Source organism: Cheilinus undulatus, linkage group 2 (genome assembly GCF_018320785.1).
Source record: "Cheilinus undulatus linkage group 2, ASM1832078v1, whole genome shotgun sequence".
Taxonomy (NCBI): domain Eukaryota; kingdom Metazoa; phylum Chordata; class Actinopteri; order Labriformes; family Labridae; genus Cheilinus; species Cheilinus undulatus.
This window is the reverse complement of record NC_054866.1, coordinates 49489366-49517329: the sequence shown is the minus strand read 5'-3', so window position 1 is coordinate 49517329 and position 27964 is coordinate 49489366. Positions and strand designations below refer to the sequence as shown.

The 27964-nt window shown below is 40.1% G+C and overlaps 1 protein-coding gene across 1 annotated transcript; it reads right to left on the bottom strand.

The window, feature by feature from the left end:
- On the bottom strand, positions 1 to 26845 carry LOC121523993 (NLR family CARD domain-containing protein 3-like). The gene is made up of 10 exons (XM_041809137.1): positions 26763 to 26845; positions 26494 to 26604; positions 21469 to 21579; positions 18745 to 18823; positions 18461 to 18665; positions 15985 to 17785; positions 15702 to 15875; positions 14923 to 15093; positions 14747 to 14793; positions 1 to 1235 (listed from the first exon to the last, which is right to left on the bottom strand). The coding sequence occupies exons 1-10, from the start codon at positions 26837 to 26839 to the stop codon at positions 667 to 669; spliced, it is 3345 nt and encodes a 1114-aa protein (XP_041665071.1). The 5' UTR covers positions 26840 to 26845; the 3' UTR covers positions 1 to 666.
- Between the last annotated feature and the right edge of the window lie 1119 nt (positions 26846 to 27964).

Below are 27964 nucleotides of genomic sequence, written 5' to 3'. Positions count from 1 at the left end.
GTGTAGACCTGGATGAGGGATTCCAGGTAAACAGGAGCAGTTTTAGTCACTGCTTTGTAAGCAATGATCAGAGTTTTGAATTTGATGCAAGCTGCAACTGGAAGCCAGTGTAGAGAGATTAAAAGAAGAGTTACATGAGCTGTCTTGGATTGGTTGAAGACCAGACGTGCTGCTGCGTTCTGGATCATCTGCAGAGGTTCAGCTCTGCTTGCAGGGAGGCCTGCCAGTAATGAGTTGCAGTAGTCAATGCGTGTTATTACAAGAACCTGTACCAGGAGCTGTGTTGCATGTTCTGTCAAGTAGGGTCTGATCCTCTTGATGTTATAGAGGGCAAATTGGCAGGACTGAGCACTTCTTAAAAGGATTCAACAATATTACTGTGCTTGGAGTCAATTCAAAGAGTCTGCAAAAGTCTGCTGAGCCAGTTAGCTTGCCGCTAGCTTGAGCTAGTTAGGCTCTCAGTTCAAAGGCTTAATTTCTTTTGGCCGCTCCCGGTTCAGTGGAAAAGTTTTTCATTTCAGGATCCTTTCTTTTGTTACAACATCAACGTACAAATTCAAGTCAGGTATACTGAAAGATTCCTCCTCTAGGTGTGAACGAATCAAAGTTGTCTCAGGCCATCATGTTCCCATGCCCTGCCATTAACCTCCCAGTCAGCGGTGTTTCTCAGATTGACACACCACATAGAGACACTGAGGAACCAAGATACCAGATCCTAAACCCAGGATAGAGAGGTTCAGTGAATGTAGTGTTGAAGGTGTGGAGGTGGATCAGTGTGTCAGAGGAGAATCTGTAGAAGGACAGAGAGCCAGCATCATAGTCCACATACACTGCTACTCTGCCAGAGACTGAGGTGGAGAAGGAGGAGGAGGAGAAAACTCTTGTTACTCTCTTATTGTGACGGACAGAGTAACCTTCATCAGAGCAGATCAGACTCCAGGACTGTTCATTAAATCCAAACACACATTTATTAAAGTCTCCGCTCCTTCTGATTCCTCTGTAACTCACTGATACAGAAACTTCTCCTTTCCACTCAACCTCCCAGTAACCACGACAAGTTAGACCAGTTAGACCAGTCTGACCAGTCCGACACAGCAGCTGAGGCCAGTGATCAAATCTGTCTGGATGATCAGGATATGACTGACACTCCCTCACCCATGTCATCGTCCTGTTGTTGTCAGACAGTCTGAGGTTTCTGCTCACTGTGTTTGTGTCCACTCTCAGCTCACAGGCGTCTGATGGAGAGAACAAGACACAGCACAGCTGACGGTTATCATCTGTTCATTCAGAACAAACTTCACTGACAGTTACTGAGAGTCAATCAAACTTACATTTACTATTCAGTACTGAATCCTGTTTGGCAGCACTGAAATTTAATCATTCAGTTTAAGGCTGGACAACAGATACAGTTTTTAAAACAGATCCATGGATTTACAGATGAGATATAGGGGAAGACAGTATCGTTTAGATCAATAGTTCATGATGGAGATGATTTAAATAGTTAGAAGCATGATTTTCAGTAATAATAATAATAATAATAATTATAATAAACATCATTCCATAGTTCTTAATAGACACCAAAACAATTAAAAAAACACACAATGCAACAGCAAAAAAAGAAAAGCTAGTTTACAGTCGCAACCTTCTAAGTTGATTTACATGCAGTTCTTTAACCTACATTTAAGCTGCTGCACCTAACCCCACATCTCCTTCTCTTCTCTCCTTCATTGTGAGCAGCAGGCAGATGCCAGTGTGACACGTTTACGTCACCGCTCATCACAGCCTGATTCATCGCTGTGAATTAATGTATACACGACCCTTTTTAAACCTTTAAAACCTGAGTTTCTGGACTCTTTCTTATTTATCTTATTTTAACCATAAAAGGCCCAGAAAATGTCCTGTGAGTACGTGCTTTTGCCCATTTTTCCACATTACTTAGAACTTTTAATATATGGCAGTTATTTACATTTTACTGCACTTTGGAACATCCAGTTTGTAGAAGAGACTGTAGACAGCTAAAATGAGGAGCTTCTGGCTCCAAAAATCCAAGATTGGGTTAAAAATAACATACAGTGACTACTTTACTGGATAACCATGTCTCAAAAATCAAATTCATATATATATTACAGTGCTTAACAAATTCATCAGACCACCCTAACCCTAACCAAAGTAAGGTTTATGCCACAGCTGCCGTAAATTAACAGCATTGGTAATTACCAAAATCTTTTTTATGTTTCTGCAATGGTTAATACACCAATATGTAGAAGCTCATAAACCAAAATTATATTTTTACCGCTAAAACATAATTATCATTTTTATCCATTAATTTTCAAATGTACTGATTTACAAGAAAAAAAAGAAAAAATAGTAAAGCACATTATTATTTCTTGATTAATATGTCAAAATATAGTTATTTACTTGTATTCCTGAACAGAAAAATGAGTTTAGTGGTTGAATGTTATGCTTGATTTATTTCTGACTTCTCAGAGAAGCCCAGTGAGCCAGCTCAAATTTGGGTGAATTCAGTTTGAAATTCCTCATTCCTGTTCAAAATGGTAAAACGTGGAGAGCTCACTGAAAATGAAAGAGTCCGCATTAAAGCAGTTCATGATGCTGGATGGTCTCTGAGACAAATATGACAGGTGGTCTAATAAATTTGTTAAGCACTGTATATATATATATACAAATACAGTCATGGATGAAAATATTGACACCCCTGGAATTTTTCCAGAAAATACACCATTTCTCCCAGAAATTGTTGCAATTACAAATGTTTTTGGTATACATGTGTTTATTTCCTTCATGTGCATTGGAATAACACAAAAAATCCGAAGAAAAAAGACAAAATTGACACAATTTTACACAAAACTCAAAAAATGGGCCGGACAAAATGATTGGCACCCTTTTTAAACTGTGGGTAAATCATTTTATTTCAAGCATGTGATGCTCATTTAAACTCACCTGTGGCAGTAACAGGTGCTGGCAATATAAAAATCATACCTCAAGCCAGTTAGAATGTATAAAAGTGGACTCGACCTTTGTGCTGTGTGTCTGTGTGTCACACCAAGCATGGAGAAGAGAAAGAAGAGCCGAGAATTGTCTGAGGACTCAAGAAGCAAAATTGTGGAAAAATATGAACAATCTCAAGGTTTCAAGACCATCTCCAGAGATCTTGAAATTCTTTTGTCTACTGTGCTTAATATAATCAAGAAGTTTATAACCCATGGAACTGTGGCTAATCTCCCTGCATGTGGATGGAAGAGAAAAATTGACAAATGAATGCAACGCAGGATAGCTGGAATGGTGGATAAACATCCTCAGTCAACTTCCGCACAAATTCAGGCTGTCCTGCAGACTCAGGTTGCAAAGGTGTCAGCTCGGACCATACGTCGTAATCTGAATGAGATGAAGGGCTATGGCAGGAGACCAAGGAGAACCCCACTGCTGACAAAGAGACATAAAAATGCCAGACTGGAGTTTACAAAAATGTACCTGAGTAAGCCTCAATCCCTCTGTCCATTTTGTGGACAGATGTGACGAAGGTAGAGCTTTATGGAAAAGCAGGTCATTCTACTGTTTACAGAAAATGGAATGAGGCCTACAAAGAAAAGAACACAGTACCTACAGTCAAACATGGTGGAGGTTCAAAGATGTTTTGGGGTTATTGTGCTGCCTCTGGCACTGGGTGCCTTGACTGTGTGCAAGGAATCATGAAATCTGAGACTATCAAAAAATTTTGGGCCGCAATGTAGGGCCTAGTGTTAGAAAGCTGGGTCTGCATCAGAGGTCATGGGTGTTCCAGTAGGACAATGACCCCAAACATACCTCATAAAGCACCAAGAAATGGTTGGAGACAAATTGCTGGAGAGTTCTGAAGTGGCCAGCAATGAGTCCGGATCTAAATCCCATTGAACACCTATGGAGAGATCTCATAACTGCTGTTGCAAGAAGACACCCTTCAAATCTGAGAGACCTGGAGCAGTTTGCAAAAGAAGAGTGGTCCAAAATTCCAGTTGAGAGGTGAAAGAAGCTTGTTGATGGTTATAGGAAGTGATTGGTTTCAGTTATTTTTTTCCGAGGTTGTGCAACCAAATATTAAGATTAGGGTGCCAATAATTTTGTCCGGCCCATTTTTTGAGTTTTGTGTAAAATTATGTCAATTTTTTCTTTTTCTTCAGATTTTTGTGTTGTTCCAACCCACATGAAGGAAATAAAAACATGTATACCAAAAACATTTGTTGATTGCAACAATTTCTGGGAGAAATGATGAATTTTCTGGAAAAATTCCAGGGGTACCAATATTTTCGTCCATGACTGTATATACAGTTGAAACCAGAAGTTTACATACACTATATAAAAAGGCACATACACTTTTTTTTTCTCACCGTCTAACATTAAATCAGATTAAACTTTTCCTGTTTCTGGTCAATTAGGATTACCAAAGTTATTTCTATTTGCTAAATGCCAGAATAATGAGAGAGATCATTTTTTAGACAATTTTTATTATTTTCTTGTTAGTCAGAAGTTTACATACATTTCATTAGTATTTGGTATCACTGCCTTTAAACTGTATGACTTGGGTCAAACGTTTTGGATATGCTTCCACAAGCTTCTCACAATAGTTTGCAGGAATTTTGGCCCATTCCTCCTGGCAGAACTGGTGTAACTGAGCCAAGTTTGTAGGCCGCCTTGCTCGCACATGCCTTTTCAGCTCTGCCCATAAATTTTCAATGCTATTGAGATCAGGGCTTTGTGATGGCCACTCCAAAACATTGACTTTGTTATCCTTAAGCCACTTTGTAACCAGTTTGGCAGTATGCTTAGGGTCATTGTCCATTTGGAAAACCCATTTGCGCCCAAGCTTTAACTTCCTGGCTGATGTCTTGAGATGTTGCTTCAGTATTTCCACATAATGTTCTTTCCTCATGATGCCATCTATTTTGTGAAGTGCACCAGTCCCTCCTGCAGCAAAACAACCCCACAACATGATGCTGCCACCCCCATGTTTCACAGTTGGGATGGTGTTCTCAGGCTTGCAAGCTTCCCCTTTTTTTCTCCAAATGTAACGATGGTCATTATGGCCAAAAAGTTCAATTTTAGATTTGTCAGACCACAGAACATGTCTCCAAAAATTAAGGTCTTTGTCCCTGTGTGCATTTGCAAACTGTAATCTGGCTTTTTGATGTTTCTTTTGGAGTAATGGCTTCTTCCTGGGAGAGTGGCCTTTCAGCCCATGTCGGTACAGGACTCGTTTGACTGTTGATAATGACACACTCTTACCAGCTTCAGCCAGCATCTTCACAAGGACTTTTGCTTTTGTTCTTGGGTTGAGATGCACTTTTCGGAGCAAAGCACGTTCATCTCTGGGACACAGAACCCGTCTCCTTCCTGAGCGGTATGATGGCTGGACATTCCCATGGTGTTTATACTTGCATATAATTGTTTGAACAGATGAACGTGGCACCTTCAGGCATCTGGAAATTGCACCCAAGGATGAACCAGACTTGTGCAAGTTCTCTACAGACATGACATCATCATCTGGGCTTTCCCAAATTGTTTAAAGGCATAGTAATCTTAGTGTATGTAAACTTCTGACTTTGAAGAAAGTAATAAAAATTGTCTAAAAAAATCTTTTTCTCATTATTCTGGCATTCCGCAAATAGAAATAATTTTGGTAATCCTAATTGACCAAAAACAGGAAAAGTTTAATCTGATTTAATGTTAGATGGTGAGAAAAAAAAGTTTATGTGCCTTTTTATATAGTGTATGTAAACTTTTGGTTTCAACTGTATATAGGGATGTTCCGATACCATTTTTTCCTTCCTGATACGATTCCAATACCAGAGCATCGGCCAATACTGAGTACAATCCAATACCGGTAAAAAATTTTCTAGACTGACTATGCTGTGGAAACCTGGCACATTATTTTAGCCATACAGTGAACTCAGAACATGGCTTAACAAATAGAATAGTAATGTAATACCTCTCAGTGACACTTTAAATTGTTTTTTATAGCTATATTGTGAGTTTTACTACTAAATATTACAATAACTCACATTAATCTACATCTCCACTTTAAATATCACCATCTGTTGGAATACAAGGCACGCAACCTTATAGAGTTATCTGCACATTGTACAATCTACAGTGCTCCAATTTTTTATTTAACGACAGCATTATTTACAATCAAATGTAAACAGCTGTGTAGTCTGAAAGGATGTGATATGATTGCTACCAATATTGTATGCCCTGTCTCAGATTAAACCCTTTGTACATTACCAAAAAACACATACAAAAAATAATTAGTCATTGAAGACTCTTTTATTATATTAACAGTCAATCATAACTTTAAATAAAAGAACATGAGCAAACTAAGGAATAATTCCCTTAAAACTGTAGAAAACAAACAAAATAATACCCATAAACTGTGCCAGCTAATTTTTGCAAAACCTTTGAGCCTCTTTAAACATTAAAAACTGAACAATCACTACAAAATAGCAGCTACTTGGCAAAGGTCATGATCTTTTTTAAAGCTAGTGGTACACTTACGGTTTAAAACAAAGTAGTGACATCTTATTCATAAAAACAAAAACATTGGGAAACAATCAAATCAAGTTCTGGTATGGTAAGCTACTGATCACAGCATCAACTTTGTAAGCTCACGATTTCAACAGCAATGGCAAGTTCTTCCTCAAGAAGATGAGCATTTCTGTTCCTTCTCCTCCAAGCCTGTTCCTCCTCCAATCAACATGTCAGAGGATATACTGAATAGTCTTTCACTCTCCACACTGGTAGAATGAGCACTGAGAAATTTTGCAGTAGTGGCAGCCAGGGTGGGAAATCTGACTTTATGATGCCCCAGTAATGAAATGGGTTGTCTGAGTGTGGGACAGTTTGCTCTGTCAGATACGCTTGGATCCGAACTTGTACACTAGAGGTGCTTGCCCCATGTCCCTAATTGCGTTCCTGCAGGATTTCTTCAAACAGGCCCTTGAAGCTGCTGCTTGCCTGTGCCTCACTGCGTAGTTCTTTTTCAGGGGGCTCCCTACCTGCTGCCTCTGACTCAGCTGTGGTCCTCTTTATTGACCTCTCCATTTTCTTCATCTCCTTGGGTCAGAGCATCCTTTGCATGCTTGATGCTCTCTGCACTGGTGAAGTATCTAAAACAATGAAATAAACATGTAAAAAAAAAGTTAGTAAAATAAACAACCTCCTCAATAATCTACAATAAAAGAAGTAATCATTCATGCAACCTGCAATTTTCTAGTACTCCTATACATTTTTGTTCTGGACTGTCAAATTTTGCAAAAAAAACAACAACAAAAAAAAAAAAACAAACAAAACAAAACAAAACAAAAAACAAAACAAAAAAACAAAACAAAAAACAAAAAACAAATAATAATAATAATAGTGTTTAGCATTCGACATACCTGTCTTTGAACCATGGATCCAAAACAGCATACAAGGGCTCATCTTCAATGTCCTTGAATCTCCTACTCACAGCCTCTAGAAGAGTGGTTTTCAAAGTTTTCAGGCCTGTGTCCTCCTGGGTCTCACGAGCAAGTAGTCATTTGAGCACTGTGACTGAGGGGATAACCTCAGTTGCAATAGAGGTAGAGGAACCGATCTGCTTTGCCAGTTCTTCAAATGGTGCTAGAACAGTTATGCTTCGCTCCAGTAAGGCCCACTGGTTGGCTGGCAGGCTGGCTGGCAGGTTGTGGTCAGCTCCATAAGCTGCTATTGAGTGTTTCTGCTCCAGTAAACTCTCAATCATGTAGTATGAGCTGTTCCACCTCGTTGGCACATCTTGTTGCAAATGTTTGATGGGCATTTGCAGCTTTTTCTGGATGTCCTAGAGGCATGTTGTAGCCAGCTGAGAGTGTCTGAAGTGGCCCACTATCTTCCTCCCAGTTGCTTGGGCATCATTTACACTTCTCTGAGACAGCAGCCCTTTTTGTGCAACCAGCTGAAGCCTGTGAGCAAAGCATCCCAATCTGGACACACCCAACTCATCCATTGCTTTCTTTATGTTGCTTGCATTATCACTTCCAGCAACAAGGACTTTTGACTTGAGAATGTTCCATTTTTCCAACATGCTCTCAATTGCCTAGGCAATCGACGTCCCAGTATGTTGCAATTTGTGGGCATGCAGCACTGCATTTTGGGGAGCAAATGTGGCTTTGTTCACCCAGTGTGCTGTTACACTCAGCAAGGATGTCAGTAGTCAAACTAATTGACTCCATGTCTTTGAGCAAACAAGAAATATGTTCACTTACAGTGACGAACAGTTTGGGAAGGGCAGTTTCAGTTATGAATTTGCATCTTGGTATAACATGTCGTGGCTCCATGTGCTCCATTAAGCGGCGAAATCCAACATTTTCAACGTCGGAGAGGGGCTGGTTGTCTAAAACAATAAACTCGACAATTTTGTCGGTTATACTAATTGGTCTAGTACTGTTTTTAGGAAATTTCTCGCGTCAACTGAATGCTGCCTCTAAACTTTGCTGCTGCAGCTGTTCACTTTTTTCTGCCTAGTTTTGGAAGCGAACTCGTCGTACTCCTTGGAGTGATGGGTCTTCAAATACTTTATAATGTTGCTCGTGTTGAAGTTGGACGCTGTGGTACCTACCCTCGAAATTACAGCCTTACATACTGTACATGTCGCCATTTTACTCGTCAGACTTTCAAGGGTAAAAAAACGTCCGAATTGCCAACATTTAGTTTGCTATATATTATGCAGATACAAAGGAATTATTCTTTGCTGCTGCAGTGACTTCTTTGCCACTATAAAAATGGCAGCTCTTGCGTGTAGTGTTTACTGCAGCGACAGAGAATTGATTTCCGGTTTATAGTGTTAACATTAGCATGGCTTAAGGAAACAAAATATAAAGTTAACTGTAATGGTATCAGATCGGTGCATAAACACGTGTACTTGCTGATACAAAACCTGCATTTTAAGCAGGATCAGACGTATTTCTGATACTGGTATCGGTTTCGGAACAACCCTAATATATGTATGTAGACACACACACAGTTGAGGAGAAAATTATTAGCCCCCCCTGTGAAAATGTCAGTTTTTCTCAAGTATATTACCAAGCGCTGTTAAACAGAGTGGAGAGGTGTTTTTTTCCTTTATTTTCCAGTTCTGAAAGGCAGACATCAGGACACATATACATGAAAAAGTTACCGAGTTTCCTCTGCAATTCAGCCTTTTTCTTTTTCTTATTTAAGTATAAGGAACTAAGTGCAACATGGGGGAGGTAAAGTGTGCATACAAGATCAACTAAAAATACAACATAAATAGCCTTGAGAGCCGGAAAAGTAAAACAAAACCACAACATTGTAGTTAGCTAAGAGTGCATAGCACCACAAATTCCTTAGATAGTCACCTCCACAAAATCTGTCTGAATGGGTTTGACATATTTAACCCAGTTGGTCCATAGTTTAACAAAAACATCTTTTTGCAGACGTTAACAAAAAGTAATTCTTTCCATAGCATAAATATCATTTATCCACTCCTGTACTGTGGGGGGTTCAGGAAGCAACCACCATCTATAAATAGCTTTTTTACTGGCAGAGGTCAATATGCCAAAAGGCATTTATCACTACTCCTGATTTGAAAATCTACATTTCCTAAAAACAAAGTGGCAAACTGTAGAAGTATGTTTGTTTCAATAATGGATTTTAATGCTTTATGAAACTCTAACCAAAATGATTTTATCCCTGGGAATTCCCAGAAAATGTGCCAGTGGTCACAACATTCCAAATTTTCTTGGGGTTGTAATGGCAAATCTAAGAGACAAGAAGGAAAAAGACCAATCAAGTCAGCATGAGAGAAACTCTCTGGATTTATTCACACTTGTGCAAGTAGACACACTAACCACACCATCAAGGATGTCAATGGCTGAATGTGCCCCGAACCTTCCGCCCAGTGCTCTTTTATACACAAGTTTACAACACTCATTTGCTTGCCTACAGTTACACACAGATTATAAAAAAGGTAGTAAAAAATCTGTCCTTAGCTTAACCCCGCCTGAACAAACATAAATGTGCATGCTTAACCCCTCAGGTCAAAGGTAATTTACAATTTCCTGTCCAAAACACAGATGGTGCCATCATAAACAAGAAGACCATTTTGCTATGCCACACTTGATTGCCCCGAAACCTCCCCAAGAGGGAACTCCTGACTTGACATAATTTTATGACACACACAAGTTGTTTGCCTTCCAGGAAACCAGGGTACACATGCTTTCCCATCACAGGGGTCATTTGGATTTTTGGAGGTTTCAGAAAGATAAAACTCAGATTTGGCTTTCTTAAAAGCTTTAGAAGTGGACAACTGAACAGCAGTAGAAGAAGAAGACTTTCAGAGAAGATAACAGAGATTATGAATCAAACTGCGAGGTGAAGCTGCAGCATTTCAGTTTAATTTGACTCACAATACTGATGTGTTTATTGGCTGGAAGCTCCTGATATAATGACACTACAGTCCACACAGCACTTCTCTCAGACACCAGAGGATTAACCAAGTGGTCAGATCAGGGACTCCTGGTATTATTTAATGACAGTGGCAGCTGGTCAATAGGGGGTGCTGGGGTGCCACCCCCCCACCCCCCACCCCCTCCACAAAGAGAAGAGGGATCTTAGGTTAATTGAATATTTTTTTCAACATTTGCTTTAAATATGAATAAACTTAAAACAAAAAGTAAGTAAATTTGTGTTTGGTACATTTTTTCTTTGTTGTAACAATGCTTCTTGGTAATAAGCCTTATACCGTTGGAAAGCCTGTTTATTACCCTTTTATGTGGTGCCACATTTGTAAGGATCATGCATTTGTGGGATGAGCAGCAGAGCTGAGTATGTGGGTTGTGCCCATGAAAAATGTGCCAAATCTTCTCTGCCAATGCCAAACAGCTTATTTTGCTGTTGCTATTGACTCTTGTTTTGAGCTTCTGGTACCCCCAGGTTGGCAGCATCTGTGAGCATGGGCCCTGCTTCAGTGGTCAGTAGATGTCTGCTTCAAGAATCATCATGCCACGCTTGACTGATCTTGATAGGGCCCGTCAGTTGGGCAACTTCATGCTGGTGTTCCGCAAAACCATGTTGCGGCATTGTTTGGAGTGAACCCTAGTACCATCTCCAAACTGAAGGCCAAGTTCCATATAACAGGGAATGTCAGAGACAGGCCGCGAAGTGGGTGTCCCAAGAAGACAACACCCCAAGAATACTGTTTTTTCACCCTGTCAGCAAGAACTCTATCCTCCAAGATGACAACACTCGCCCCCACAGAGCGGGGTTTATCAGAGACTACCTCCAGAGTTTGGGAGTGGAGAGGATGGAATGGGCTGCCAGAAGTCCTGACCTTAACCCCATTGAACACTTGTGGGATCAGCTTGGGTGTGCTGTTGGTGCCAGAGTGACCAACACAACCACGTTGGCTGACTTGCGACAAATGCTGGTTGAAGAATGGAATGTCTTCCCACAGCAGTGTGTGACCAGGCTGGTGACCAGCATGAGGAGGAGAAGCCAGGCTGTTGTGGCTGTGTATGGTTCTTCCACCCACTACTGAGGCTCCTGTTTGTTAAATGAATAAATTGTTAAATTGTCAATATGTCTTGTTTCTTCAAACTATAATCATCCAATCCACCAAACACCCAACAAGAGTCAATGGCAGAATCAGCTGTTTGGCATTGGCAGAGAAGATTTGGCACATTTTTCATGGGCGCAACCCACATACTCAGCTCTGCTGCTCATCCCACAAATGCATGTTCCTTACACATGTGGCACCATTTAAAAGGGTAATAAACAGGCTTTCCAATGGTATCAAATTTATTGCCAAGAAGCATTGTTACAACAAAGAAAAAATGTACCAAACACAAACTTCCTTACTTTTTGTTTATATCATGCTCGTTATAAATATGATTTATTAAGAGATTTAAATGTATAATGTGCAATAAATCAGATCACGAACGTATTACGCATTTGCTTTACTTCCTGTTCACTCATCTGCTTCCCGGGGCACTGGGCACGAGTGCCCAAAGCTTTCCATAAACCTCAGTTATAATATATATAGGAGCTATGTGGACGTTACATGACGGCACCCCTGAAAGGATTACCACTAATCACTCACCAGACGCCATGAGGGGGCAGCAGAGAGATACACTCTGTAATTTGAGACACAGAGGAAGTCATGCACCGTCGCGTTAAATCTTTGGCTTTCTGCCAGAAATTGCGGCTGGGTTAGTTGTTTAGCTCATCAAGAGATGCTAGGAAGACGGTTAGCAAAATGCAATAAGAAAACTCAGTGAAGTGTTTAAGAATAAGGCATTTTGAGAGGAGGACATTGGAGGTGAAACTTAGAATTAAAAAGCTTGGACCTGACCAGCCAGATATCAGGATGAAGCAGCAAGCTGTGACAGAGGGAGAAAGTTCACTGATGGCATATTAGACTAATAATAATAAGTAGATAAGTAAATCAATCAATAGTGAATAGTTTTGTGCGTTTAAGCATTTTTGCAGCATTCAGGTCTGGCATATATTTCTACTCAACTTGTCACGATTGATACAGTGACCACTTGCACCTTATGTCTTTTGTAAATTTTTCTATTTAAAATAAACATTCAATTAGCACCTTAACATAAGATTGTCATGTATTGAGTTGATTTGTGATAATGTGTGAAAAATTAAAATTTAAGTTGACTGATAAGAGTTAGTTACTTGTGGCTGCTGATGACCCTTATTATAGCCATCTTATAATTATATCATATAATTTTTTTATCATATATAATATTTGTTCACCAACCAAACAAATGCTGATGTAAAAAAGGAATATTAATACAATAACTCACGGTGTAACACCTTTCGATGTACCTCACATACATAACATATCAAATTAGGAATTTCTTGTAGCGCCCCCCCCCCCAAAGAAAAATGCACCAGCCTCCACTGATTTATGATATTTTTGATCATGTACTTTTAATAAATATCTGCTGATCAAGATCAGCTGCCTTTCAATCAGATATCTTGAACACCTACACCGCTTTCCACACTATTAAGCAAATGACATTTTTCTCTTATTTTCCAAAATATTAATGCAAATGACAGAATATTTTTCCAGTTATCAACCGTTAGAGCATAATGCAAATATTTTTGACAAACTTCATAATGATAACCATTATTTTTTGAAGTAAAATCCCCAAAATGCACTTTTCCACAGTATTAAGCATGACAGAGTTTTAAAACAGTTTTTTGGTTGTAAAGAACTGAAAATGGTCATTTGTTGAATTTGCAGCATTAGGAGGTCATATTTACTGAAATCAAAGCTATTTCAATCAAAAACATCTTAACAGGCAAAGTTCCATGTTAACATAAAGACTACTTCTTTGATATCACCTTCACTATTCTTGCATCCATTGAACTTGTGAGTTTTTGGAGAGTTTCTGCTTGAATTTCTTTGCAGGATGTCAGAATATCCTCCCAGAGCTGCTGTTTTGATGTGAACTGCCTCCCACCCTCATAGATCTTTAGCTTGAGGATGCTCCAAAGGTTCTCAGTAGGGTTGAGGTCAGGGGAGGATGGGGGCCACACCATGAGTTTCTCTCCTTTTATGCCCATAGCAGCCAATGATACAGAGGGATTCTTTGCAGCATGAGATGGAGCATTGTCATGCATGAAGATAAATTTGCTACAGAAGGCACTGCTCTTCTTTTTGTACCATGGAAGAAAGTGGTCAGTCAGAAACTCCATATACTTTGCCGAGGTCATTTTCACACCTTCAGGGACCCTAAGGGGGCCTACCAGCTCTCTCCTCATGAATCCGGCCCAAACATGACTCCGCCCCCTCCTTGCTGACGCCACAGCCTTATTAGGACATGGTGGCCATCCACCAACCATCCACTACTCCTCCATCTGGACCATCCAGGGTTGCACGCACACATCAGTCAACAAGACTGTTTGAAAATGAGTCTTCATATTTTCTGGGCCCACAGCAACCGTTTCTGCTTGCGAGCATTGGTTAGGACGGCCGAATAGTAGGTTTATACACGACTGCAAGCCTCTGGAGGATCCTACACCTTGAGGTTGGTGGGACTCCAGATGCACCAGCAACTTCAAATACCTGTTTGCTGCTTTGTAATGGCATTTTAGCATCTGCTCTCCTAATCTGATGAATTGTCCGTCAGAAACCTTCCTCATTATGCCTTTATCCATACAAACCCGTCTGTGCTCTGAATCAGCCACAAATTTCTTCACAGTACATTGATCACGATTAATTTTTCATGAATTATCTAATGTTTTCATTCCTTGTCCAAGGCATTACACTATTTGATACTTTTCGGCAGCAGAGAGATCCTTTTTCTTTCCTATATTGCTTGAAACCTGTGGCCTGCTTAATAATGTGGAATATGTGGAACAGTGCATTTTGAGGTTTTTATTAAAAAAAAAAAAACAGTTATCATTATGAAGTTTGTTCAAAAACATTTGAATTATGCGCTAATGGCCAATGACTTGAAAAATACTCTTGAATGTCATTTGCTTAAATATTTTGGAAAATAGGAGAAAAATGTCATTTGCTTAATTATGTGGAAAGCGGTGTAGTATTGATTTACATGGACCCATCCTTTTAACCCAATAGATTCAATAGTTTTGTTTGATTCCCATGTTCAGGTTTTTGTGGTTGTATAAATGAAGGTGTCAGAATTCTAAAATATTTCCATCCCCAGAAACATGAATAAACAAATAAACTCACACTTCCTCACACCAGGCCTCAGTCTGTGCAGTCCACCATGGCCCAGCCTGGAGAAGAAACCAGATCAGAATCTAATTCATACATCTTCATTTAAATTCAGCATCATAAGAACCAGAGTTCATCAGTCAGAAACAGAGAGAGCATGTCTGTCTGTCTGTCTGTCTGTCAGTCTGTACCTCAGTGTCTCCAGTCTGCAGTCTGGATCCTCAAGTCGAGCAGACAGCAGCTTCTCTCCTCCTTCTCCTGGATGATTGAAGCTCAGGTCCAGCTCTCTCAGGTGGGAGGAGGAGCTCAGAGCTGAGGCCAGAGATACGCAACCTTCTTCTGAGATCAGACAGCCTGACAGACTACACACAGAGCACAGAGGTCATGGTTTTATTGGCTGACTTGAATCAGCTGCTTCACAGCCATTGGTTCAGCTGTGTAACCTGTGAATCCAGTCATCATAGAGCTGAACAGCAGAGGCATTATAACCAAATACTTATCAATATTTACTCTGATGACAAGGGGTAAAGGTAAGATGGATGGTGTGATCAGCACATGGATTGGGTTGACATCAGCAGTGAAAAAGTCTACTGTTTAGTCTGAAAAAGTTTATCTGATGTGTTGATACAGTATTAGATCACTGTTAGGTTTGTTAGATTAGTCTGGAGAATTACTTTGAGACCACTTATGTTTGAGTCTAGATCAACAGTCCAGGACTACTGCAGACCCATGACTATGATTTCAAGTCAAATTCATCTGTGACTCCAGAACAAGCTTCTGACCCTTGTAACCCTCAGAGTGTTACCGTTCAGGAAGTACTAGAACCTGAGGTCTGAGCCCAGAGGATCACAGTTTCAACCGAGCAACATAAAGAAACTTAAACTTTAAATAATTCAGTCAAATACCACTCAGTAATATATGAAGAACATGTGTTCCCTAAAGACATTATCTTAATCAGCTGCACACTAACCTGAGAGTTTCCAGTCTACAGTCTGAACTCTTTAGTCCTTCAGACAGCCTCTTCACTCCTGGATCCTTCAGGTTGTTGTGACTCAGATCCAGGTGTCTCAGACTAGAGGACTGGGATCTGAGGACTGAGGACAGAGCTTCACAGCTTCTCTCCGATAGGTTACAGCCACTCAGCCTTGAAGAAGTAGGACAGGATATCAATGAAAGCTATATCACACAAAAATCCATGTTGTTCTGAATAAAGATGAACTACATTTAACCTTGATCATTGTGTCTACACCTACAGAGCTTTGTTGGAGGATTTGACCACTGGCAGCAGCCTCAGAAGAGCCTCCTCTGAATCAGAGTATTTCTTCAGGTCAAACACGTCCAGATCTCTTCCTGATGACAGTAAAATGAAGACCAGCGCTGACCACTGAGCAGGAGAGAGCATATCTGTGGAGAGATGTCCTGATCCCAGAAAGTGTTGAATCTCCTCCACTAGAGAACCATCATTCAGTTCATTCAGACAGTGGAACAGATTGATGCTTTTCTCTGCAGACAGATTTTTACTGATCTTCTTCTTGATGCACTTTAGTAGTTTCTGATTGGTGATTGAGCTGCTTGCTCTCTGGTTTAGTAGACCTCTGATGTGGTTCTGATTGGTATCCTGAGAAAGACCGACCAGAAAACGGAGGAACATGTCCAGGTGTCCATTTGGACTCTTTAAGGCCTGGTCTACAGCTGTCTGGTAGAAATGTGTAAGCTCAGTTTTATCTATAACCTTCAACTTCCAGGCTTTTGTTTTCTTCTCTGCCACCAAAATAACTCCAGAGTTGTAGAAGGTCAGATGGACATGAAGAGCAGCCAGAAACTCCTGAACACTCAGATGGATGAAACAGAACACCTTGTCCAGGTACAGTCCCCTCTCCTCTCTGAAGACCTGTGTGAACACTCCTGAGTACACTGAAGCTGCTCTGATATCGATGCCACACTCTGTCAGGTCTGAGTCATAGAAGATCAGGTTCCCTTTCTGCAGCTGCTCAAAAGCCAGTTTTCCCAGAGACTCAATCATCTTCCTGCTCTCTGGATTCCAGAGTGGATCAGTCTCAGCTCTTCCATCATACTTGATGTTCTTCACTTTGGTCTGAACCACCAGGAAGTGAATGTACATCTCAGTCAGGGTCTTGGGCAGCTCTCCTTGTTCTCTGGTCTTCAGCACATCCTCCAGAACTGTAGCAGTGATCCAGCAGAAGACCGGGATGTGGCACATGATGTGGAGGCTTCGGGATGTCCTGATGTGAGAGATGATTCTGCTGGCCTGCTCCTCATCTCTGAATCTCTTCCTGAAGTACTCCTCCTTCTGAGGGTCAGTGAACCCTCTGACCTCTGTCACCATGTCAACACACTCAGGAGGGATCTGATTGGCTGCTGCAGGTCGTGTGGTTATCCAGAGGCAAGTAGATGGAAGCAGTTTACCCCTGATGAGGTTTGTCAGCAGCACATCCACTGAGGAGGACTGGCTAACATCTGTCAGGATCTCATTGTTGTGGAAGTCCAGAGGAAGTCGACACTCATCCAGACCGTCAAAGATGAACACCACCTGGAACTCTTCAAACCTGCAGAGTCCTGCTTCTTTGGTTTCAGGAAAGAAGGCATGAACAAGTTCCACCAAGCTCAACTTTTTCTCTTTCAGCACATTCAGCTCTCTGAAAGTGAATGGAAAGGTGAACTGGATGTCCTGGTTGGCTTTGCCTTCAGCCCAGTCCAGAGTGAACTTCTGTGTTAAGACTGTTTTCCCAATGCCAGCCACTCCCTTTGTCATCACTGTTCTGATTGGTTCATCTCTTCCAGGGGAGCCTTTAAAGATGTCTTCCTGTCTGATGGTAGTTTCTGCTCTGTGTGCTTTCCTGGATGTTGTTTCGATCTGTCTGACCTCGTGTTCTTCAGTGACCTCTCCAGTCCCTCCCTCTGTGATGTAGAGCTCTGTGTAGATCTGATTCAGAAGGGCTGGGTTTCCTGCTTTAGCAATCCCTTCAAACACACACTGGAACTTCTCCTTCAGGTTAGACTTCAGTTTCTGTTGGCACACTGAAGCAACAGTCCCTGAATAAACAAAGAACAAAGTGAAATGAGTGAAAAGATCCTAATATACAGTGCTTAACAAATTTATTAGACCACTTGTCATATTTGTCTCAAAGACCATCCAGCATCATGAACTGCTTTGATGCAGACTCTTTCATTTTCAGTGAGCTCTCCACGTTTTACCATTTTGAACAGGAATGAGGAATTTCAAACTGAATTCACCCAAATTTGAGCCGGCTCACTGGGCTTCTCTGAGAAGTCAGAAATGAATCAAGCATAACATTCAACCACTAAAACTCATTTTTCTGTTCAGGAATGCAAGTAAATAACTATAATTTGACATATGAATCAAGAAATATCAATGTGCTTTACTATTTTTTCAGTTTTTTTGTAAATCAGTAAATTTGAAAATTCATGGATAACAATGATAATTCTATTTTAGCATTAAAAATATCATTTGGGTTAAAGAGCTTCTACATATTGGTGTATTAACCATTGCAGAAAAATTAATTTTGGTAATTACCAGTGCTGTTAATTTAGGGCAGCTGTGGCATAAACCTTACTTTGGGTTAGGGTTAGGGTGGTCTAATACATTTGTTAAGCACTGTAGATGTTTGTGTCATTAAACTATCTCAGGTTGGTGTTGTAAACTTCCTGTCTTTGTTCAATCCTGTTAAATCTGTTAAATGTTCTTACTGCTCTGCAGACAGTCAGCCAGCTCTTCCTGCTTCATTCTCTTCAGGAAATGGAGAGTGATCTTCACAAATGCTTCTTTGCAGCTTCCCATTTGCTCCTCATCTTCACTTTGACTCTCAAAGCATTCTGGGTAATCTGGACTGAGAACCCTCTGGAGTCTCTTTAGCTCCTTCTTCACAAAGGTGACAATGTTCTCCTCCAGCAGCTGGAAAAAAATGAGACTCTGATTGTGTTCTCTTAAACAGTAGAACTGTTGTTCTTGTTCTGCTAGATGAGTAACACACCATAAATGTGGAGTCCAGGTCTGTTGGATTCTGCTGGGCTGACTGATCACTGTGAACCTCTGAGCTGTCCAGTTGATCCCTGTGGAGAAAACATCAAGTTTAAGGACAGGTTATGAAGCAGATTACTGAATGTGAACAGCTACGAAAACAAGTAAAATCATTTATATAGGTGGATGAAAATCATCATTACACCTACAATAACAAGGTTATAATCCTCCATTAAAGAAGTGTAATTATCAATGAACTAAAAACTGACCACTGTTCCACAAGCAAAGGTTTCTAAGACAGATGATTTAGAGCAGTGCCAGGGGAAGAAATGGACAACTTAATGTTTAAAAACTGATTTTCTATGTAGAGTCTTTGTTGGCTTATCTGTCTGAAAAGTAGTCAGCTGAAGTTTTAAACATTCTTGGACTCTGGGCTCAAAGCTATGTTCAAAAGATCAGAAGTGATTGAAACAGCAGTGAAACATGCTTTGAGAATGCAGCTTTCAGGGTCTGGAGGTATCTGCTGGTTGGGTCTTTGGTGGCTGACTGCAAGTTTAGAGCTAAGAACACTAGTAGACAGACCACCAGGAGGGAGGAGAAGATGAGCTCACAGTCATGAGAACTTTAGACAGTAAAGACAGAGAAGCATGTAGCTCCAGTATGAATCCAGTGCACTGAGCCATGATGACTGGCCTGATTACTGGTCACCTGAAGCCACTGAGGGATTATGGTCCATCAACCAGAGGGTCATCCTTAAATTAGTAAAACTATAGGCTGGAGATTGCAGGTTTAATGTCTACATGCATGGGCCAGGATGATCATGGAGCTGTCTCTATATTCATGGCTACATGCCTCTAAGGACTATGTGAGTGTTTCTGACCAACAGAAAATACAAGTATGTCCTTTAATCTGTTTGATGAGTTTCTTTGCATGTTGTATGATGTATATGATGACATCCACCTTATTCCTGGGGTGTCTACTGTAGCTAAGAATGCCGGGGGAACTTCTGGTACAGTAACAATAATAGCAATATCGTGATTCTTTGAAGGGCTTACTGAAGGGATTTTGCATCAACTGCTGTTGTTTTGAAATAAATAAATACTCGCTGTATAATTACTACTTCATTTTTGTTAAACATCTTGAAAATGTTATAAGCTGAAAGTTATAGATAATATTTTCAGTAATGCTTAATACCTCTTGATTCATCCATGGTACTAATAACGTGACTAAGTTAAATGTATATCTTCCAACAACAAAGAATTTCTGCAACCCCACAAACTAAACAGAGAAAAATTAAAGCTTTGACTTGGTTATACATCTTATCTGAAGGTGGTGTCCAGAGTTCTTTCACAAAACGTGACCGTCTATTACTATACTGATATGAAGCTAATAAAGATAATTAAATATGCTTGTCTAGGTTATTTGAGTTTATTTCATTGTCCGTCTCTACTAGAGGGCAAAGAAATAATTTTTCTGATTGAGGTGTAAGAGACAGAGTTTACATATTCAAATCTTCAAATTACTCTAAAAATCACATTTAGCATCTTATTTCTTTGCAAAGTCTAGTTCATAATGAAAGGACCTGAAGTTGCACCCATATTTCGCACAAAGTATCATGGGGACAAGGAATGAGGACATAGATGCTGAAACTCTGACAATTGAAATAATTTTTCTGATTTTGGGAGCTTAAGAAGCTGTTCAAGTATCTGACTTGTTAACTTCAATCACAGCACAGACCCTTGGATCTGAATCTTTCAGTGAATTTTGCCTCAGAATCACTGGAGTTGAATCAGGATCAGATGGAGTCAGTTGTGAAATAGCTTGTTCTGGGTGAAGAGGTCAAAGGTCTATAAGTCAAGCAGAGTGAAGGGGTGAAGAAGCTGCATGAAGATAACCAGACTGGTAGGTAGACGACCAGGAATAAGACTGAGAGCTTATTGCATGGAAGAAAGGTGGCTGGGTGGTTTCCAGCTCAGCACTGAATAATAAGAGATCAGGCTAGATGTTGGTGGTCAGGTGTCAGACTGATTTTTAGCATGCTGGTGTAGAACAAACTTCCCTCCAGCCATAGTCAGGGCGGATATTTAATCTCCTATGCTAGTGTGTTCCTCCTTATGTTTCTGCTACAATAGAGGTCAACAATCAAGTCCCAGTTCGTCCCATTGTCTGCTGGGTCTCTGACAGAGAAGTTAGCTCTGACAGGGTTGGGAAAGAGCGCAGGGAAGGACTCAAGTTCACACAAATAAGGACTAGCTGCTGATTTCAGTGATTCTGGGCTTGGTATTTTGGAAGATGTGGTCAGACAGGAGAAGGATGTGAAGCCTCAGGGCTTCTGTCAAAGAGGTGGGAGAACCAGAAGAACATCTGTGTGACAGAAGACATGATCTGACAGATGTGGGTGGATGGGGATGAAAAGCTGTCAGAAAAGGACAACTGTTTAGTGATCAGGTTGATAGCTGGAACAAACATGACCTCTGCTCATTCAGGAGCTTTTCTGTTAAGTGGACTCAGGTTCAAATAGCTACACATTAACACACAGATGTGGGTTACCATGGAGAATAAACACTGAACTCTATTACAGGTGCTTGTTAGACAAATGAACTCTGATGTCACTACTGAATCAAACACTGATGAGTCTGATACCACACCATAAAGCCTGGGACAAGACAGGAGACTATCACAAACAAGGTCAGAAATTTAAACTTTCTAAAATCTATCAAAAATCTAAAAATCTTACCTTCCATCAGCAGGATGTCCATCTTTAAACTCAGGGGGAAAACCTTTAGACCAGTCACTCTTCATGGACACACAGCTGGGTCCAGGAGAGTCTGGTCTCTGCTTCTTCATCCTGATACAAACAAACAGCTGATTAATAAAAACATGGAGAGACCTTGACAGTTCAAAGTAGTCAACCAAAGGTTAAGATGTACTTCCCTTACCATATAACAGGCTTTAATGTAAGTTAAAAAAGCTATCTATATTCATTTCCCATTAATGCAAAGATAAACTACAGTATGTTCTGGTTTATTGCTTGGTGAAGTTAGAGAGTTAATATTATTTCAAATTAAACCATAAGGCTAATCATTAGATGAATGTCTTCATTCAGCAGGGCTCCTTATGAAGAAATAAATGCTTTTACAAACTGATTATTAATTTCCTTCAGAAAATCTTAATCTTCTCACTCTACTCCAGCCATGGCACCAAATCAAAGTGTTCATAATGAAGTTATCATGTATCATTGAATATTATGTCATATCAAACAGCTGCACTTATAAAACAACAGCATACAGAAGAGTAACCTGACACGCCAGATAGACTGCAAAAAATTCTATGAAGATGATTAAATAAACGTTGATGATGAGCCAATCAGAGAGACAAGACAAAATGAGGCAGTGGGCATGCTCAGCTCTGGTGGTGCAAGTGCAGTTTTCAGTGTGGTTCTCTGATCTTGTTTTAATACAGAAATGTGGTCCAGTTCTAAAAAACTGTCTATATACAGTGCTTAACAAATTTATTAGACCACCTGTCATATTTGTCTCAAAGACCATCCAGCATCATGAACTGCTTTAATGCAGACTCTTTCATTTTCAGTGAGCTCTCCATGTTTTACCATTTTGAACAGGAATGAGGGATTTCAAACTGAATTCACCCAAATTTGGGCTGGCTCACTGGGCTTCTCTGAGAAGTCAGAAATGAATCAAGCATAACATTCAACCACTTAAACTAATTTTTCTGTTCAGGAATGCAAGTAAATAACTATAATTTGACATATGAATCAAGAAATATTAATGTGCTTTACTATTTTTTCAGTTTTTTTGTAAATCAGTAAATTTGAAAATTCATGGATAACAATGATAATTCTATTTTAGCATTAAAAATATCATTTGGGTTAAAGAGCTTCTACATATTGATGTATTAACCATTGCAGAAACATAAAAAATGATTTTGGGAATTACCAGTGCTGTTAATTTAGGGCAGCTGTGGCATAAACCTTACTTTGGGTGGTGGTCTAATAAATTTGTTAAGCACTGTATATAAGAGGACAAAATTATTAGCCCCCCTATGAAAATTTCATTGATTTCAACATATTTTCCAAGCGCTGCTAAGCAAAGCAAATAATTTCAACACATCTTTTTCAAACATACTAGTTTTATTTTGATGCTTTAATTATTTTCCTTTGCACACAGAAGTGAAAATATTCCCAAAAAAAACCCCAGGGTCAAAATTATTAGCCCCCCTGGCGCTAAGAGTCAATAGTGTCTCCTTTTTGCTGGATATCAGCCTGCAGTCATTTGTTGAAGTTTTTAACAAGTCTCTCACACGTCTTCTGAGGAATCCAAGCCCATTTTTCTTGGCAAATCTCTCAGGTTCCTACAGACACTCTCGCTTTGGTCTCCTGAATGTAGTTCTTCAGGAGTGATGTATGTTTTGGGTCACTGTTGTGTTGGAAGACAAAGTGATGACCCAGACTGCTTCAGGTTTTCTTTCAAAATCTCCATGTCCTTCTTTCTTCATGATTCCCTTCACCTGGACAAGGATTCCAGTTCCAGATGCACTGGAGCATCCCCACAGCATGATCCTCCAACCACCATGTTTCACTGTGGGGACAGTGTTCTTTGGGTGATATGTCTCTCCCTTCTTTCACCAACATCTCTGTGACCAAAGAGCTCTAGTTTAGTTTCATCTGATCAAAGGACACACTTCCAGTATCCATATTCCTTCTCCAGGTTGTCCTTAGCAGACTACAGTCTGGCTTGAAGGTGTCTCTTTTGCTAAAGTGGAGTTTTTCTTGGTCTGTAACCTCACAGTCCATTCCTGTGCAGGGCTCTAGTTATGGTCTTCTTTGAGACTACAATTCCTGACCTGGCTAAGTCCTTCATTCGAGTCTTGTCAGTTGTTCTGGGGTCTTTAGACACATCTATCACTAGTTTTTTTTCCAGGGTCTTTGAAATCTTTCTCTTCCTACCTCTGCCAGGCTCGTTCTGGACTGTGTGGCTCTCATTAAATTTCTTGAGTAAAGTTCTTAACTCTTGGAAACACTTTGATAACTTTGAATATCCTTCTCCTGCTTTGTGAGCATCAACAATTCTTTTTCTCAAGTCTAAACTGATTTATTTTTTGTTTTTTTGCATAGTGCCTTCCAAAGTGGCAGCTCAAACCCTTTCTTAGGCTTTTATACTGTGTGTAAATAGGGAAATAACCCTTGGTTTTAACCTTATTTTATAAGCATTGCAAACGTAGAACACATTGTTGCATAACAGTGGTTTGTGCTATGGATCAGTAAAAATGTCAGTTCTTAAAGGGGGCTAATAATATTGACCCTGGTCATTTTTGCCTTTTCTGAAAAAGTTCCGTTATTGTGTGCAAATTAAAGTAATTAATGCCTTCAAAAGATAACTAGTATGTTGAGAAATGCAATGTTGAAAATTCCTTGCTCTGTTAAAAAATACTTGGGGAAAAAAAAAACCTATAAAATTTCTGGGGTGGGTGTTAATAATTACGTCCTTATCTGTACATAAGCAACATCGCAGCTAATCATTCCACCAGCAGCCATTGTATTTATCGGCCCACAGTGGCCCTCATTTATCAAACATACATACAGCAGAAATTTGGCTGTACGGTCATTTTCATGCACAGATCAACATTTATCAATAATGATGTAATGTTATTATTCATTTAGCAGGATCCCGGTGACAGAAACATTTCAATACAGTCGTGGACATGTGACCATTTCAAACGGCAGGTCTTCAGGGCAAAAAGTGTGTTTTTTTTAGTGGAGCAGAGCAAAGGAAAGTGGGCACTACAATTACCATGGGCCCCTGTGTACCCATCATCCTTTGCACCCCACTCACTGGCTTGATCTTACTACAAGAAGTGGATGCTACGAGTGCTGCTGGAGAAAGAAGTGGTAAACTTTAGACAGCATTACTCTTAACAGTGTACAGCCTGCTGGAATTTAGTCAAAGAAGGAGACTGACAAATTTTTGAAGACGGTGGAGGCCCCAGCAATTTTTAAATCTGATGTTTCTAAGCACTTTGGTTTGGTGTCGAGAAAGGAGAAAAGGTGAAGGACAAAAAAAGGTAAAAAAAAAAAAAAAACAATATGCAAACTAGGGTGACACACTCGATGGGGTATACAAGTAACGTAAGGAGCCACTTGGCAAATCATCACCCCAGAAAGACTCAGAGATGTAAGGAGCAGAATCCAGCCAGACAAAAAGATTTAAGGAGGCATTCACAATCCCGCTTCCCCACAACAGCACCAGGGCTCAGCAGATGATGAGGCGTGAATTTAATGCACAGACATTACACAAAAACAAGAGTCTAGAGACAGTGAGATAATGTGTGACCTGGTCGATATTCATTTATTTAAAAGCACGTGTACAGAGTTACACAGGAACATAACGAGAGAGAGCCCCAAAACTAGCCAGCAGTTCTTTTTATACCACCTGAACTAAGCACACACATAAGTGCACACTCCTAGACAGTCATTCTGATACAAACACATACGCACACATCATCTCTTAATGCTGATGTTTTTCACCCATGCAATCAAAACATGTTGTTCTTAAATGTTCCCTTCTCAGGCATATCCTTAATTACAATCAAAACACTCTTCGATTTCCTATCAAAGTATCTCCTCAGATTGCTTTCCCCGCATATCACCCCAAACACTCTTCCTGAACAGTGAAACACTTTTTGTGAGAACCAGATCTGATTTCCTGTTCCCAGGATTTAATATCAAAGTTATTCGGTAACAATCACGCGGCAGCCAAAAGCAATTGTACTTGGATCAGAGGTCACAAGGACCGTGGCAAACACTTCAACTCAGAGGTGACTCTAGAATTATCACCTGTGTACATTAGCAACAGATATACCATATAACATTAGTAATATACTTATATGCAAAACAGAATACCTACACAGATCACACAGACCTACAGCTGTTTTCAATGATGGACAACGAAGGGCTTCTTATGAAGATAGATATTTTTGTATCTGTTTATCAATCTTGACGTTTGACACGCTCAAATCCCACACCAGGTCTCAGCTCGTGTACCACGTTTTCAACTGACTTTGGGCGTGCTGTGCAGCGTAAATCTGGAGGTGTTAGATTTGATATAGCATTCAAAATGTATTTAACATTACACCCAACATCTGACAATCCATGTGAGCAATAATGCTTTAAAGATGTTGAGAAGCACAAGCTTTCAGCTCATTTCCTCATTATTTATCTATGATTATTAACCATTTCATTAAGGATTAATTTTCTTAATAAAACAGACTGCCTTCAGTGATTATTAAATTTCTGTTGTACACAGTAATATCATTTGGAAAATGTGGTGGGAGATTTATGCAGAAAGAGGCAGGAGAACCAGGAGAACGTCTGTGTGTCAGAAGACATGATCTGATAGATGTGGGTGGATGGGGATGAAAGGCTGTCAGGAAAGGGATAAACTGTTTACCAGGGTTCCTACACACTTTTAACAATCACATTTTAGACTTTTTGATACCTTTTGCACCAGATTAACACCAGATTTTGGACAGCAGATGGTCAAAAATGAGAGGAGTGTGATAGTCCTCTGTACACTGGACTGAATGACCTGGTTTAATACCTTATTAATTATAGGACAAAGAGATGTTTGATCTTAAACAAAATGCTGATACCAGCACATGAAGCCTGGGCTAAGACAGGAGACTATTACAAACAAGGTCAGAAATTTAAACTTTCTGAATTCTATCTAAAATCTTAAACTCTTACCTTCCATCAGCAGGATGTCCATCTTTAAACTCAGGGGGAAAACCTTTAGACCAGTCACTCTTTATGGACACACAGCTGGGTCCGGGAGAGTCTGGTCTCTGCTTCTTCATCCTGATACAAGCAAACAGCATTATTAGTAACTGTGAGAGGCTGATCAGGAACAGAAGATGATGATGATGAAGACAATGAGGAAGTAATGATGATGGTGATGCGAGTGCTGAGTTGTGACATAGAGAAGAGTCATGGACAGTCAGAGATCTTTGTCTCACCTCAGAGTTTCCTGTTCTCCACACAGAGAGGTTGTAGATGGAGGGACTCCCTCCTCTGGGTCCTCACACTGATCCATAGCAGCGCGCCCCCTACTGGGAGAGCTGCACTCTTCTCTACAACAATACTGATGGAGTTCAGCTGCTGAAGTCACATCCAGTCACAGAGACTTTGTAGCTTCAGCTGTGGAGGAAACAGAGAGAGAAGATGCTGCTGATTCACCTTCATCATCATCGTCATAATCATCATCACGGTCAATATGTAAAATCACATCGACCTGATTCATCATCTTTATACAGTTTCAATTTGCACAAAAAATGACTTTAAACAATGCATTTAAAAGGAAATGTAAATAAAATAATATTTTTACAGCAGAAAAATTCAGGTAATAAAAACAACAGTGTCTGTGCTTCACATGTTAAAGTTCACATTCAGAGCTGTTACTAGAACTCCTCCAAGAGCACAGAGTTCTAGAAAAGTTGTTCAGACTCTCCACTTCCACCCATGAAATCCTCCATCTCCCATTTCTCTTCACTAGCTGCCAAGATAAAGGCTGTCAACCATGGTGCGATTTAGCGTTGAGTCCTCTTCTTCTGTAGTGTTTGCCCCTTTTTACTGTCATATATATTGCTCAACTATTGCTGAATTTTTGATTAATTCTATGACTATAAATGAGTGTCAATTTTTTTTAACAGGTGCGCCAGTAGTGGAGTGGTTAAGGCGCACACCATGTACGCAGGCAACCCGGGTTTGAATCTGGCCCATGGCACTATTTCTTGCATGTCTCTCCCCGCTCTCTTCCCTGTTTCCGACTCTATCCACTGTCCTCTCTCTAATAAAGGCAAGAAAAAGCCCCCCCCCCCAAAAAAAAGTAACTATGAAAAGCTAAAAATACATCTTTGATAATCAAACCTCTGGCCAGGTTTAGTTTTGTGGATCTAATCTGAGGTGGTTCCTGCAGAGACAAAGAGAGTATGAGCTGTTAGCTAGGATGAATCTGGAGCTCTACTGTGTATCTTAGAGGCGAACACTGCTAATGCTCAACCTGAAGACACTTTTACTTAATGCTAGTGGATGGAAAGACCCATAATAATTATTTTCTTTGCTGATTTTCTAAAAGTTTGTTTCAGTTTTGTGATAGATGTAGATAGAAACCTCAATTTTGTTAGTCTAATAACATAACATGTACCTGATTCACCTTCAT

Excerpts from the sequence above, each read along its gene's own strand:
- LOC121523993 (XM_041809137.1), bottom strand. The coding sequence starts at position 26,839 with ATGGATCAGTGTGAGGACCCAGAGGAGGGAGTCCCTCCATCTACAACC. Across the intron at positions 26,605-26,762 it reads GGAGAACAGGAAACTCTGAG|GATGAAGAAGCAGAGACCAG; the intron begins GTGAGACAAAGA and ends TGCTTGTATCAG. Across the intron at positions 14,794-14,922 it reads TGCAGACTGGAGACACTGAG|GCTGGGCCATGGTGGACTGC; the intron begins GTACAGACTGAC and ends TTTCTTCTCCAG.